At 48.1% G+C, this 12,921-nt stretch overlaps 1 protein-coding gene across 2 annotated transcripts in view; it reads left to right on the top strand.

The window, feature by feature from the left end:
• Positions 1–10,729, top strand: part of WDR19 (WD repeat domain 19) — a 107,658-nt gene extending 96,929 nt beyond the window's left edge. For both annotated transcript variants that reach the window (XM_073561079.1, XM_073561080.1), the window contains exons 36-37: positions 8,051–8,177; positions 10,586–10,729. In XM_073561079.1, coding sequence (XP_073417180.1) covers positions 8,051–8,165 — 115 coding nt within the window. In that variant the 3' untranslated portion in view covers positions 8,166–8,177; positions 10,586–10,729. The remainder of the gene's footprint in view (positions 1–8,050; positions 8,178–10,585) is intronic.
• The last annotated feature ends 2,192 nt before the right edge of the window (positions 10,730–12,921 follow it).

Here is a 12,921-nt window from a genome sequence, read left to right as displayed (position 1 = left end):
CAGACAGCGTGGGATTCTCAGGTACCTTTATTGTGGCCCCCGGCCTGGGTGAGTATGCGGTCTAGCGGTCCCCCGGCGTTTTCATCCTAAGGCGGTCGCCAGGGGACCACGGTAGGGCCTGCACGCCCGCTTCTCTCCACGGTCGCCGCATCCATGAAGGCCCCTGTTCTTTCGGGCCTTGTTCTGCGCCCCCCCCCGTTTTTTCTTCATCCCGGCAGGGATATACAGGGGTCGGGCTGTGGGAAGCAGGGACGCGGCCCGGGGTTGCGGCCCGGTGTTGCGGCGCGTCTTCCGCGCCGACCCCCTGCTGACAGGCGGCCGGCGCTATTGATTTAGGCCCCGGCTTCATCTCGGGCCTACCGCTGCGTCGCGGCCACGCCCCCTGCCCCTTTCTTCTAAGCGGGCTTCTCTCCCGCCCGTCCCAGGCCTTCCCAGCCCCCTTGCCTCACACCAGCCTGCTATTGGACAGCGGGCGGTGCTAAGGGGATCTCTGCGGCGAGCTCCGCCCTTCTTCTCCCTCTGGCAGCGCGCCCTTTCCCTGGTGGTCGCCATCTTCTCAGCCTGCCAGCCGGACCTCATTCCCTGCCGGATTTCGGTCGCTGGGCCTTTTTTCAGCCGGATTGGCCTGGCCTCATCCTGCAGCCAGATCAGAGAGCGTCGCCCTTGGGGACACAGGACCGTGAGTAGCTCTGCACCTGCAGACTGACACCCTTCTCTGCCTTCTGTCCCCCAACCGACGCCGCTCAGGAGCCATCCATAGCCCCAGGGGCGAGTGAGCCCCCCCATGCCGGATTGGGCCTCCTCTCAATCACAGTCAGTGGCAGACCTCATCAAGGTGTCTCAGTCCCTAGTAGCCGTTCTGGACAAGTTGCCCTTGGGAGCTTTGGCGGGACCCAGCACTTCTCAGGACGTCCCATCTGAGCCAGCCAGCGGCAGTCGCAAGAGGCCCAGGCAGGACCTCCAGGCGGAGTCCTCCCCTCGTCCTACCTCACCCCATAGTCCCCAGCAGTCTCCCTCTCGGGCCTCCTCCCCCGAGTCAGGCGAAGCGCTTTCGGAATCGGAAGGGGTCTTAGAGCTGGATTCGGACCAGGATGCGAACATGAAGGTTACGGTGCAAAACCTCATTGCCGCGATTCACCATACCTTTGACATCGCTGACGCCCCTGCGAAATCCTCAGTTCAGGAGGTTTCGTCCAGACGGGCGGAAACACCATCCAGGGTGTTTCCCTTCCATTCTGAGTTTGAAAAGATTTTTACAAAGGAGAGAGAAGATCCGACCAGACGCTTTCAAAGAGGAAAGCGTCTCGGCGTGCTGTACCCGTTTGCTAAAGAGCTCACGGACAACTGGGCCGCTTCTCCCTCGGTGGACCCTCCCGTGTCCAGACTTTCTAATAATACGGTCCTTCCGCTGTCAGGTGTGGCGTCGCTAAAAGATTCTAATGATAGGATCATAGAATCTCTAGCAAAATCTGCCTTCGAAGCGGCATCAGCAGCGGTATGTCCAGTCTTTGTTTCTTCTTGGGCAGCAAAGGCCATATCCACTTGGGCAGATGACCTTCGGCAGGGCATTCTGGATAAGGCACGACCAGAGCATTTGGCCGATCTCGCCAATCAGATTTCCCATGCGGGGGATTATCTGCTTTCTGCCTCCTTGGATGCCGCATTTTGCGCAGTTCAGGCGTCAAGTAACATCGTGGCAATCCGACGTACAATTTGGCTCAAGGCCTGGCAGGCGGACTTGTCCTCTAAAAAGTCTCTGACCAATCTGCCTTTTCAGGGAGTGCGTCTCTTCGGATCACAATTGGATCAGATTATTAAGGACGCTACCGGAGGTACGAGTTCTCTTCTCCCCTCCAAGCCTCGCAGACCTCCTCCAAGGCGTCAGTTTCGTCCCTTTCGGACTTTCCGCCGTTTCAATATGGCGGAAAACCCTTCCAACCAGCAAAGGCCACAGGCACGTCAGGAAAGAAAGAAGGTTTCCTTCATGCCCACTCCGTCCTGGCGGTCCCACTCTTCTCAGGGAAGACCGTCCAGATCTAGATCTGGACGGTCTACGTCCGCATGACTACCATCGGTCTCCCGTGGGTCCCTTCCAATTGGGAGGTCGACTTCTCTTCTTCAGCGACGTCTGGCTCGCCTCAGTAGAGGACGCTTGGGTCAGAGAGGTTGTATCAACAGGATACAAAATAGAGTTCATTTCTCTTCCACGGGATCGGTTCTTACAATCCCGTCCGCAGAGGGATCTGGCCTTGGTCCCGGGGTTCGGTTCGGCCATCGCCTCTCTTCTCAGTTCCGGGGTGATTGTGCCCGTTCCCGAATCGGAACGCTTCACAGGGTTTTATTCAGACCTGTTTGTGGTGCCGAAAAAGGACGGGACAGTTCGACCCATCTTGGTTCTCAAGTTACTCAACAAGAGAGTTCGCCTTCGCCACTTCCGGATGGAGTCAGTTCGCTCGGTAATTGCTTCCATGGAGGAGCAGGAATTCATGGGTTCCATAGACATCCAAGATGCCTATCTACATGTGCCCATATTTCCCGGACATCAGAAGTTCCTGCGGTTTGCGATTCTTCACGAACATTACCAGTTCGTCGCGCTTCCTTTCGGGCTTGCCACCGCTCCCAGAGTCTTCACAAAGATTATGGCGGCGTTGATGGCCTTGTTGAGGATCCGAGGTCTCGTTCTTTTTCCGTACCTCGACGATATCCTGATCAAGGCCCCCTCCTTTCAACAGGCCCGCCTAAGTGTGGCGATCGTTCTAGACACCCTGTCCAGTTTTGGGTGGATCGTCAACCGGGAAAAGTCCTGTCTGGTCCCTACTCAACGCCTTGTGTTTCTGGGCCTTCTGTTCGACACTCGTCGATCAAGGGTATTTCTCCCACAAGACAAGATTCTTTCCCTGCAGCAGGGCGTGCGATCATTACAGATCACACGATTTCCATCCCTCAGGACAGCCATGAGGGTCCTGGGGAAGATGGTGGCGGCGATAGAGGCAGTTCCCTTTGCCCAATTTCACGCCAGGCCACTCCAGCAGGCCATTTTGTCCAGGTGGAACAGGTCGGCTCTGTCTCTGGATCGTCCGGTTCGCCTATCCTGCCGGATCAGGCGGTCTCTCAACTGGTGGTTGACGTCTCCCCTCATTCTCTTGGGGCGGTCTTTTCTTCCCGTTCACTGGCAGATTGTCACTACGGACGCCAGCCTCATCGGCTGGGGTGCAGTGTTCCGCAATCACACTGTTCAGGGTCGATGGTCGACTCAGGAACCAGCTCTGCAGATCAATGTCCTAGAGATATGGGCGATCCATCTAGCTCTCGTCCACTGGGAAAGGCGCCTCAAGGGCCTGCCTGTCAGGATTCAGACAGACAATGCCACAGCGGTGGCGTATATCAACCGCCAAGGGGGGACACGGAGTGTCTCAGCCCTGGCGGAAGTGTCCAGAATTCTTCAATGGGCAGAGACCTTTGTTCCAACGATTTCCGCGGTTCACATTCCCGGCGTGGACAACTGGGCCGCCGATTTCCTCAGCCGCGAGGGTCTCGCGGCAGGGGAATGGTCCCTACATCCGGAGGTGTTTCATCTGCTCTGCCGTCGGTGGGGAACCCCGGATGTAGACCTCATAGCATCTCGCCTCAACAGGAAAGTCCCACAATTCGTGTCCAGGTCTCGGGACCCTCTGGCAGTGGGCGCCGACGCTCTGGCCGTCCCTTGGTCACAGTTCGTGCTCCCCTACCTGTTCCCTCCTCTGCCTCTTCTTCCCAAGTTGTTGAAGAAAATCAAAGCAGAGGGGATTCCAGTCATCCTCATCGCCCCGAATTGGCCCAGAAGGTCTTGATTCGCAGACATTGTCAACCTTCTCGCGGACGCCCCCTGGAAGCTTCCCGACGGGCAGATTTGCTGTCTCAAGGCCCGATTTGCCACCCCAATTCTCGGTCGCTCAATTTAACGGCGTGGCTGTTGAGACCGAGGTTTTGAGACGGGCAGGATTCTCTGATCGGGTAATTCATACCGTGATCCGCGCCAGAAAGCATTCTTCTTCGAAGATCTATTACCGTACTTGGAAAAGCCTATTTCTCCTGGTGTGAGGCCAATGACATCGCGCCCTTGGTTTTTTCGCTCCCTTCTATTCTGGCGTTTCTTCAGGCAGGGCTGGATGCGGGGCTTGCTCTCAGTTCCTTGAAGGGTCAAGTTTCGGCACTGTCCATTTTATTTCAGAAAACGCTGGCCTCCCGGCCCCAGGTCAAAACCTTCCTCCAGGGTGTGGCTCACACGGTTCCTCCGTACCGAGCTCCCGTGGATCCTTGGGATCTTAATTTGGTTTTTCAGGTTCTGCAGGGTCCTCCTTTTGAACCTCTCAGGGACGTTTCCCTTTCCCTCCTTTCTTGGAAAGTGGCCTTTCTGGTGGCCATTACCTCCATCCGGCGCGTGTCGGAATTAGCGGTACTTTCTTGCCGCTCTCCTTTTTTGGTCCTTCATCAGGACAAGGTAGTTCTGCGGCCTTCGCCCTCTTTTCTTCCGAAGGTGGTATCTTCGTTTCACCTCAATGAGGACATTGTTCTGCCATCCTTCTACCCGAGCCCAGCTCACCCTCGGGAGCAGTCTTTGAACAAGCTGGACCTAGTCAGGGCATTGAGAGTCTATCTAGCCCGGACGACTTCCTTGCGGAAGTCAGGCTCTCTGTTCATCACCCAGCCTCAAAGGCCACTATTGCGCGCTGGATCAGATCGGCAATTTTGGAGGCATACCGGGTCAAGCATCAAGTGGCCCCTCCAGGGATCAGAGCGCACTCTACCCGGGCGGTGGGTGCCTCCTGGGCGGTGCGCCACAGAGCTTCCGCGCTGCAGCTTTGCAAGGCTGCAATGTGGTCATCGGTTCACACCTTTGTGAAATTCTACAGGGTCCACACCTACGCTTCGGCGGACGCCAGCCTAGGTAGAAGGATTCTGCAGGCTGCGGTGGCGAGTCCACTGGCCTGATGGAAGTTTGTTTCCCACCCCAGGGACTGCTTTGGGACGTCCCATGGTCTCTGTGTCCCCCAATAAGGCGAACGAGAAAACAGGATTTTTTGGGTTGCTTACCGTAAAATCTGTTTCTCGGAGCCTTCATTGGGGGACACAGCACCCTCCCATGTTCTACAACTCCTGTTCTTATGTTTGTCGGTTTGTTACAGTTGAGTTGTTTGTTCTGTTTTCAATCTATTCTGTTACTTCTCCTACTGCTTTCTCACTAACTGAGGAACTTCCTGCCGGTCGGTGGGGTGTACACTGCGGAGGAGGAGCTAACCTTTTTTTGTGCATAGTGTCAGCCTCCTAGTGGCAGCAGCATACACCCATGGTCTCTGTGTCCCCCAATGAAGGCTCCGAGAAACAGATTTTACGGTAAGCAACCCAAAAAATCCTGTTTTTTGGGACGCAGAATGAACAAAAACCAGCGTTTCATGAATTTCTTTTGGGGGGTGCGTTTACACCGTTCCGCGTGCGGTAAAATTGATAAAGCGGTTTTATTCTTCGGGTCAGTACGGTTACAGCGATACCTCATTTATGTCTTTTTTTATGTATTGGAGCTTTTATGCAATGAAAATAATTTTATATAAAAAAATAATTATTTTTGCATCGCTTTATTCTGCGAGCTATAGCTTTTTAATTTTTTCGCTGATGATGCTGTATGGTGGCTCGTTTTTTGCAGGACAAGATGACGTTTTCAGCGGTACCATGTTTATTTATATCCGTCTTTTTGATCGCGCGTTATTGCACTTTTTGTTCGGCGGTATGATGATAAATCATTATTTTTTGCTTCTTTTTTTATTTTTATTTTTTAAGGGGTTCAATTAAGGGGTTAACTAGTGGGACAGTTTTATAGGGTGGGTCGTTACGGACGCGGCGATAACAATAAAGGTCCACATATTTGGGTTTTTTTTTTATTTTCAAAAAATGAATTTATTAGGGAATATATATATATTTTTTTTATTTATTTAGCGATTTTTTTTTTTCTTAAATTATTTTTACACTTTTTTTTTTTACTTTATTACATTGTCCCATGAGGGACATCACAGATCGCTGTGACAGATCAGCGATCTGTCACAGGCGCTGCACAGGCTTCCTCATGCCGGCGCTTTGCAGGCATGAGGAAGCCGCCTCCCTGCAGGCCCCTGAAGGTCCCTGCTGCCATTTTGGATCCAGGGACCTGCAGGGAAGGCGACCCCTGGCGCAGCGCTGCACATTGCGCTGTTTCGGGGGGCTCAGGGAAGCACGGAGTTCCCAAAACATACATACATGGCTGTGCAATGCATACGTTTATTATCAATGGGGCAAAAAAGAAATGTGCTGATCTTAGAGTGAGCAAGCGACTTACAGTTGGTACGGAAAGTATTCATACTCCTTTAAATTTTTCACTTTGTTTCATTGCAGCCATTTGGTAAATTCAAAAAAGTTCATTTTTTTTCTCATTAATGTATACTCTGCACTCCATCTTGACTGAAAAAAACAGAAATGTAGACATTTTTGCAAATTTATTAAAGAAAAACTGAAATATCACATGGTCATATGTATTCAGACCCTTTGCTTAGTATTGAGTAGAAGCCCCCTTTTGCGCTAGTACAGCCATGAGACTTCTTGGGAATAATGCAACAAGTTTTTCACACCTATATATAGGTTTCCTCTGCCATTCTTCCTTGCAGATCCTCTCCAGTTCCATCAGGTTGAATGGTGAACGTTGGTGGACAGCCATTTTCAGGTCTCTTCAGAGATGCTCAATTGGGTTTAGGTCAGGGCTCTGGCTGGGTCATTCAAAAATGGTCACAGAGTTGTTCTGAAGCCACTCTTTTGTTGTTTTAGCTGTGTGCTTAGGGTCAATGTCTTGTTGGAAGGTGAACCTTCGGCCAAGTCTGAGGTCCAGAACACTCTGGAAGAAGTTTTCATCCAGGATATCTCTGTATTTGGCCACATTCATGTTTCCTTCAATTGCAACCAGTCTTCCTGTCCCTGCAGCTGAAAAACACCCCCATAGCATGATGCTGCCACCACCATGTTTCACTGTCGGGATTGTATTGGGCAGATGATGAGCAGTGCCTGGTTTTCTCCACACATACTGCTTAGAATTATCACCAAAAATTTCTATCTTTGACTCATCAGACCAGAGAATCTTATTTCTCATAGTCTGGGAGTCCTTCCTGTGTTTTTTTAGCAAACTCTATGCAGGCTTTCATATGTCTGGCACTGAGGAGAGGCTTCCGTCTTGCCACTCTGCCATAAAAGCCCGACTGCTGGAGGTCTGCAGTGATAGTTGACTTTGTGGAACTTTCTCCCATCTCCCTACTGCATATGTGGAGCTCAGCCACAGTGATCTTGGGGCTCTTCTTTACCTCTCTCACCAAGGCTCTTCTCCCAAGATTAGACCAGTTTGGCTTGACGGCCAGGTCTAGGAAGATGGTGGTCCCAAACTTCTTCCATTTAAGGACTATGGAGGCCACTTTACTCTTAGAAACCTTGAGTACTGCAGAAATTCTTTTGTAACCTTGGCCAGATCTGTGCCTTGCCACAATTCTGTCTCTGAGCTCCTTGGCCAGGTCCTTAGACCAAATGAGAATCATGAGGTTAGACATGCACTGTGAGCTGTGATGTTTTATAGAGACAGGTGTGTGCCTTTACAAATCAAGTCCTATTAGTTTAATTAAACACAGCTGGACTCCAATGAAGGAGTAGAACCATCTCAAGGAGGATCACAAGGAAATGGACAGCATGTGACTTAAATATGAGTGAGCAAAGGGTCTGAATACTTATGACCATGTGATATTTCGGTTTTTCTTTTTTAATAAGTTTGAAAAAATTTCTACATTTGTTTTCTTTTCAGTCAATATGGGGTGCAGAGTGTCCATTAATGAGAAAAAAATGAACTTTTTTTGAATTTACCAAATGGCTGCAATGAAACAAAGAGTGAAAAATGTAAAGGGGTCTGAATACTTTCTGTACCCACTGTACCTACACAAGTGTTTATGTCCGAGTATAATGCTGATTGTGACAGTGTAGAGTATTGCATAACTGTAGTTTATTTACCCAGACTGCTGGAGTCGGAAAGCATCTGCCCCATGTGTTCTGAGAAGGTGACTTCTGCTCAGTTGAAGAACGTTCAGGACTGTTCTACATATCTCAAGCAGGAGCAGGAGGAGCAGTAACACTGTACTTGGGTAAATAGGCACGCTTCCTTCATTGTTTGCAATTTATTGGTAATGCATTGCTTACTTAGAACCATTAACGTTCTAAGTAGTGCAAAACTATTTACCGTAATGATTGGGTTATATTGTAAAATTGTGTACAGTGAGGGGATAATGTGCTCTTGTTGTGAGATTTCCTTGGTTTGGAAGCTCTAGGGTTCAGATCAAGGAAAGAGAAACTAAAGATGTGATTGATCATTAGTTGATACAGATGAGCAAAAAGATTTTCACTACTTTGGTTCGGCTTCCAGTTTGGTACTCCGCACTGTTCTGGTTCTGCTGACACGAACTTCCTCCAGCGGCCCTCAAATGCAGGATTCTGCTGCAATTCTTGTGACTACTATAGCACCAGTGATGACATAATATCACAAGGGCCTTTTAATAGCGAGAGGCGCCGGGAGTGTTGTGTTCCGAAATGGAAGTCAGGCTAGGGTAGTGCAAATCTTTTTACTCATCTCTGTCAGCTAAGATGTCACCTATCCATTGAGGCTATACTCAAGGACTGGCAGAGCTAACCAGTTTGTGAGAAAGCAGTAGGAAAGGAGATTACCCCAAGTTGAATCAACAATGGCGCAAACAAGGGCGGGTGCTGTGTCTCCCAATGAAGGCTCCAAGAAACAGATTTTACAGTGAGTACCAAAAAATCTTCATTTCTCTATCGCTTCATTGGGAAACACAGGAAACCATGGGACGTCCAAAAGCAGTCCCTTGTGTGGCAAAACACAGCTATGCCAAAATGTAAGTCTCGTCCACTGCAGCATGCAGAACCTTTCTGCCCAGGTTAGTGTTCGCTGAAGCATAGGAGAAAACCGTGTAGGACTACAAGAAGTGTGGAATGAAGGCCGGGAAGCAGTCTAGCAGGTCCAAGGGGAAGAGGCTATGAAGCCCCCACTGTCGTGGAGAGAGCCATAATCCTAAGCGGGATTGGTCTTTGTTTCACTCGGTGTGCTCCTAAGGATAAGAAAAATAGGTGGACCGAGAAATAGAGGTCTATGAAGTGGGAAGATCACCTTCAGAAATCATAAAAAGAGAGTCTGAACATCTGAGGAATCCTGTCCTGGAAATATAGAGATGTAGCTCTCATAAGATGGCGGTTGAGCAGAGGGCACTCAAGAGGATGGTAGTACCTATAGAAGGAAAGTGAGTAAATCACCTTAGAAAGGAAGGATGGAACCAGGCCTAGAACCCCTTCGTCCTCGTGGGACCAAAGGCCAAATTCTTCTCGAAGAGTAAGAGTAATCACCTTAGGAAGGAAGAAAAACTGCCAAGGGCCAAGTTCTTCTTTTGCAAGGGGATATAAAAGGGTGTCTGACCCTTTTAAAGAGTATGAAGACAGACCGGAGTCTGTGTCCGACTGTACAAACGCAAGGAAAGAGAAAGGACCGTGGAGCCATGACACAAACTAAGAGGCTGAGAATTCTGGAGGAAGAAGGCGACCATGGGAAAGCAGGCCTGGGCAATCTGAGAGTATCCATGGGGCGATTACAGGCTCTCCTGGGCCATTCCGTAAGGTCAACCCTGGGAGTAAAGCTGCGGAGAAAAGTAGAACATTGAGTTTGGCCAAAAAAAAAAAAAAAAGACTGTCCTCTTTAGAGTTCAACTCTGGAGATTATGAAGTCACAAGCAAAAAAAACTGGTTAGCTCTCAGCCAGTCGGTGGGTGTAGCCTGCTGGGGAGGAGTCACTTTTTTCTGCCTTGTGGTAGCAGCATACATCCATGGTTTCCTGGGTCCCCCACTGAAGCGAGAGATTTTTATTTTTTAATTTCTCTACTCTTGTACAGATATTAGCTTGTAAAGTTTAGGTTACAATTGCTAAGTTAAACTTGGTGTAACCAGAGACTCTTCTCTGGGGGCATGTACTTCTTATGCTATATGTGGTTGACCAACCATAAGCAGGCAGCGCCATGCAGGGGCGAAAACATGCCCTGCTCTCCTCACTGATCTCTGCAGCTACTGTGTACAGCAGAACTGAGTTATGTGTCATTACAAACACTTCCAGATTTTACCTCACGGCAGTCATTGGGGGTAAGGGTGAGAGCTGACAGCTGTAAGATGAGACATGGAAGTATTTGTAATTATACATAACTCAGCTCTGCTGCATCTCTGCACAAAGATCACTGAGAAGAGGAGGGTGTGTTCTTTTTACCCATGCATACTGATTGGTCAACCTCACCTCATGCAGGGGAACTTGGAACGGAGCATTGCATGACCTACAGCTGTGGATAGGTGATAACTTGCTTAGACAAGAGTACCCCTTGAAAATAAAGCTGAGGATATGTAGTTTTCGCTTATTTCATTCAGTTTATACTGTAGTTTTGTTTTGAAATGCTGTTAAGTTTTTGTTATTGCATAAGTTTAATTGTCTTTCTTTTCTTTGCAGATCTTTATGTATTTTGACCTTTCATCAAATTAAACTTTTGTATTTTTTTAGACATATTGTAATCGGTCCCGTATATACTTTCCAATGAGGATTGTCAACTATCTAAATTACAATATTTATAATAAACCAGTTGTTTGTACTGTTGTGGGTTTTTCTGCTTAATGGTGGATTGATTTCTTCTTTTGTGGTTCACGGAAATGTTGTTAGAAACGCAAATACGGTTCTTGTGATTAAACTTTTTTTTTTTTAATTTTATTTTTACTCATCCAAATACATTCTAATACTTCTGGGTTTTTAAATGACTGCACAGCCCCGTTCTTGGGTTTCTAAAACGTCAAACTTTAGATTGCAGATGGTCCCAGCAATCAAATCCCAAGCGATCTGCAAGATGTCTCTTATCCCACAGAACTTTTTTGGGGTAAATGCCTAGAGATGAGCAAATTGAATTATCAAATTTTGCAAAAATCACCATTCTCCAAAATACAGATTTTTTTTTCAATTTGCTCCCTGTGAATTCAACAATGGCAGCCGGCCATGGCTGGGAAGGGGGGTATATGACGCCCGAGGACCAGAAGGTGGGAAAAGCGTAGATAGTGCTTTTTTTTTTTTTTTTTTTAACTCCACCTTCGTTATTTTTTTGGATTCTGTCCAGACCCCAGAGAGCTGGAGCGCAAACTAAGGTCCACCAGGCATGATGACGACACATGATTAATGTGTAGTCACTTTTCAATACCGGGGTGTGTAGGGAAAATATGTATATGTATGGCCAGCATATGTCCTTAGGCTGCAGCAGCTCTCACAAAGGTCATAACATATGTTATCTTGACAAAAGGCAGTTTTCCTGGTCTCAGACGCCAGGGTGTCTTCCTGAGAATGCACAGAATTGGAAACATTTCACACCGCTGATGCTTTGAAGGAAGACGCCAAATGGGACCTGATAATTGCCATTTACTATGAGAAAGAAAGGTTACACAAAGAGCGTTTACAGGAAAAAAATAACTTATTCATTGGTAACGTAGCCATGGTCCAATCACAAACCAGGAATTAGAATATTAACATGAAGTGCTGGTCTAGAAATCTGTTCTCCAGGCTAAACCTATAAATTAGGCCCTCCACAAAAAAAAAGTGTTCACAGTTTCAGGTCAGTAAAGCTGATGTGATCCATTTTCATACTTTCTGCCTCAGGAAACAGAATACCAGACTGCAAAGTTTAGATATTTCTGTAAGTTTCTCCCTTTTATTTCTATAACTGTTATGCCTATTTGTATGTCACTTTGATATCCTTTTATCGCAAGCACTATTTTTTTCTATTAAAGCTTAACCCCTTCATAGATCACCTCTATGTAGCTGAATTACAGCATTGCTATGAGCGCCGACCACAGGAGACCTCTGGTTGTGATGGCAACGCAGCAATGACCCCCGATCACGTGACTGGGGTCGTCGCTGCGTGTATTTCCGGACCGGTGTCCGGAAGTGCATTTAAATGCCCGCTGTTAGAGTTTGACAGTGTCATTTAACTACTTAATAGGCGCAGGCGGATCGTGATTCCGCTCGCGCCTATTGCTGGCACATGTTAGCTGGTGAAAACAGCTGACATGTCGTGGCTTTGAGGTGAGCTCACCGCCGGAGCCCTCATCAAAGCGGGGGATACTGCCAGCTGACGTACTGTTCCGTCAGCTGGCAGTAAGGAGTTAAAACTTTAATAAGTCTGAACCTTGTATGCTCTAAAAGAATCTATAGCCTCAGAGTGTGTGCTCCTGGTGATTGGCAGACAGTATTAGTAGTACTTCCGGGACTCATTGCTGATGTGTACGGTGAGTGGTGTCAGCGTGTATGAGCGGGTGCGTGGTCTGTCGGGGTGTGATTTATGTTCCCATTGTAGCATAGGGCAGAGGTTGAATGCTGGAATAAGTGAGAGGAGATAGATTAACCCTTGCAGGCGCTATCCCAAGTCATGTGCTGAGAAGCGGGTGACAGTGTGTGAATCATTTTAAAGTGTAGGTGTGGCCTACAGACCTCAAACTTAAAGGGGTATTTCAGTAACAACAAGTTTGTCACTTATCTCCCTTTGAGAGTGAGTGGAGCTGCTGTAGATCATGCGGACTGCCACTCATTTGAAACGTACAAAAGTGCCCAAGCACGACTTGTACAATAATAATGCGACATTTCAAGCAGTTTTAAACCTTACAACTGCTTCATGAATCAGAGCCAATGTATTAATTAGAAGAGTTTTTCTTAAGGAAGAATGTTTCTGGTCTGAATTGTGGCGATACCCATGTTATTCAGTTGAGGTGAGTGATTATCTAAAAGTAGAGAGCCCACACACATGTAGATTC

The sequence above is a fragment of the Dendrobates tinctorius genome, unplaced genomic scaffold (assembly GCF_039654945.1).
Source record: "Dendrobates tinctorius isolate UK_male_01 unplaced genomic scaffold, ASM3965494v1 ptg000314l, whole genome shotgun sequence".
In the NCBI taxonomy this organism is placed as follows: domain Eukaryota; kingdom Metazoa; phylum Chordata; class Amphibia; order Anura; family Dendrobatidae; genus Dendrobates; species Dendrobates tinctorius.
The sequence above is the reverse complement of the archived record's forward strand: the minus strand, read 5'-3'. Positions and strand labels throughout refer to the sequence as shown.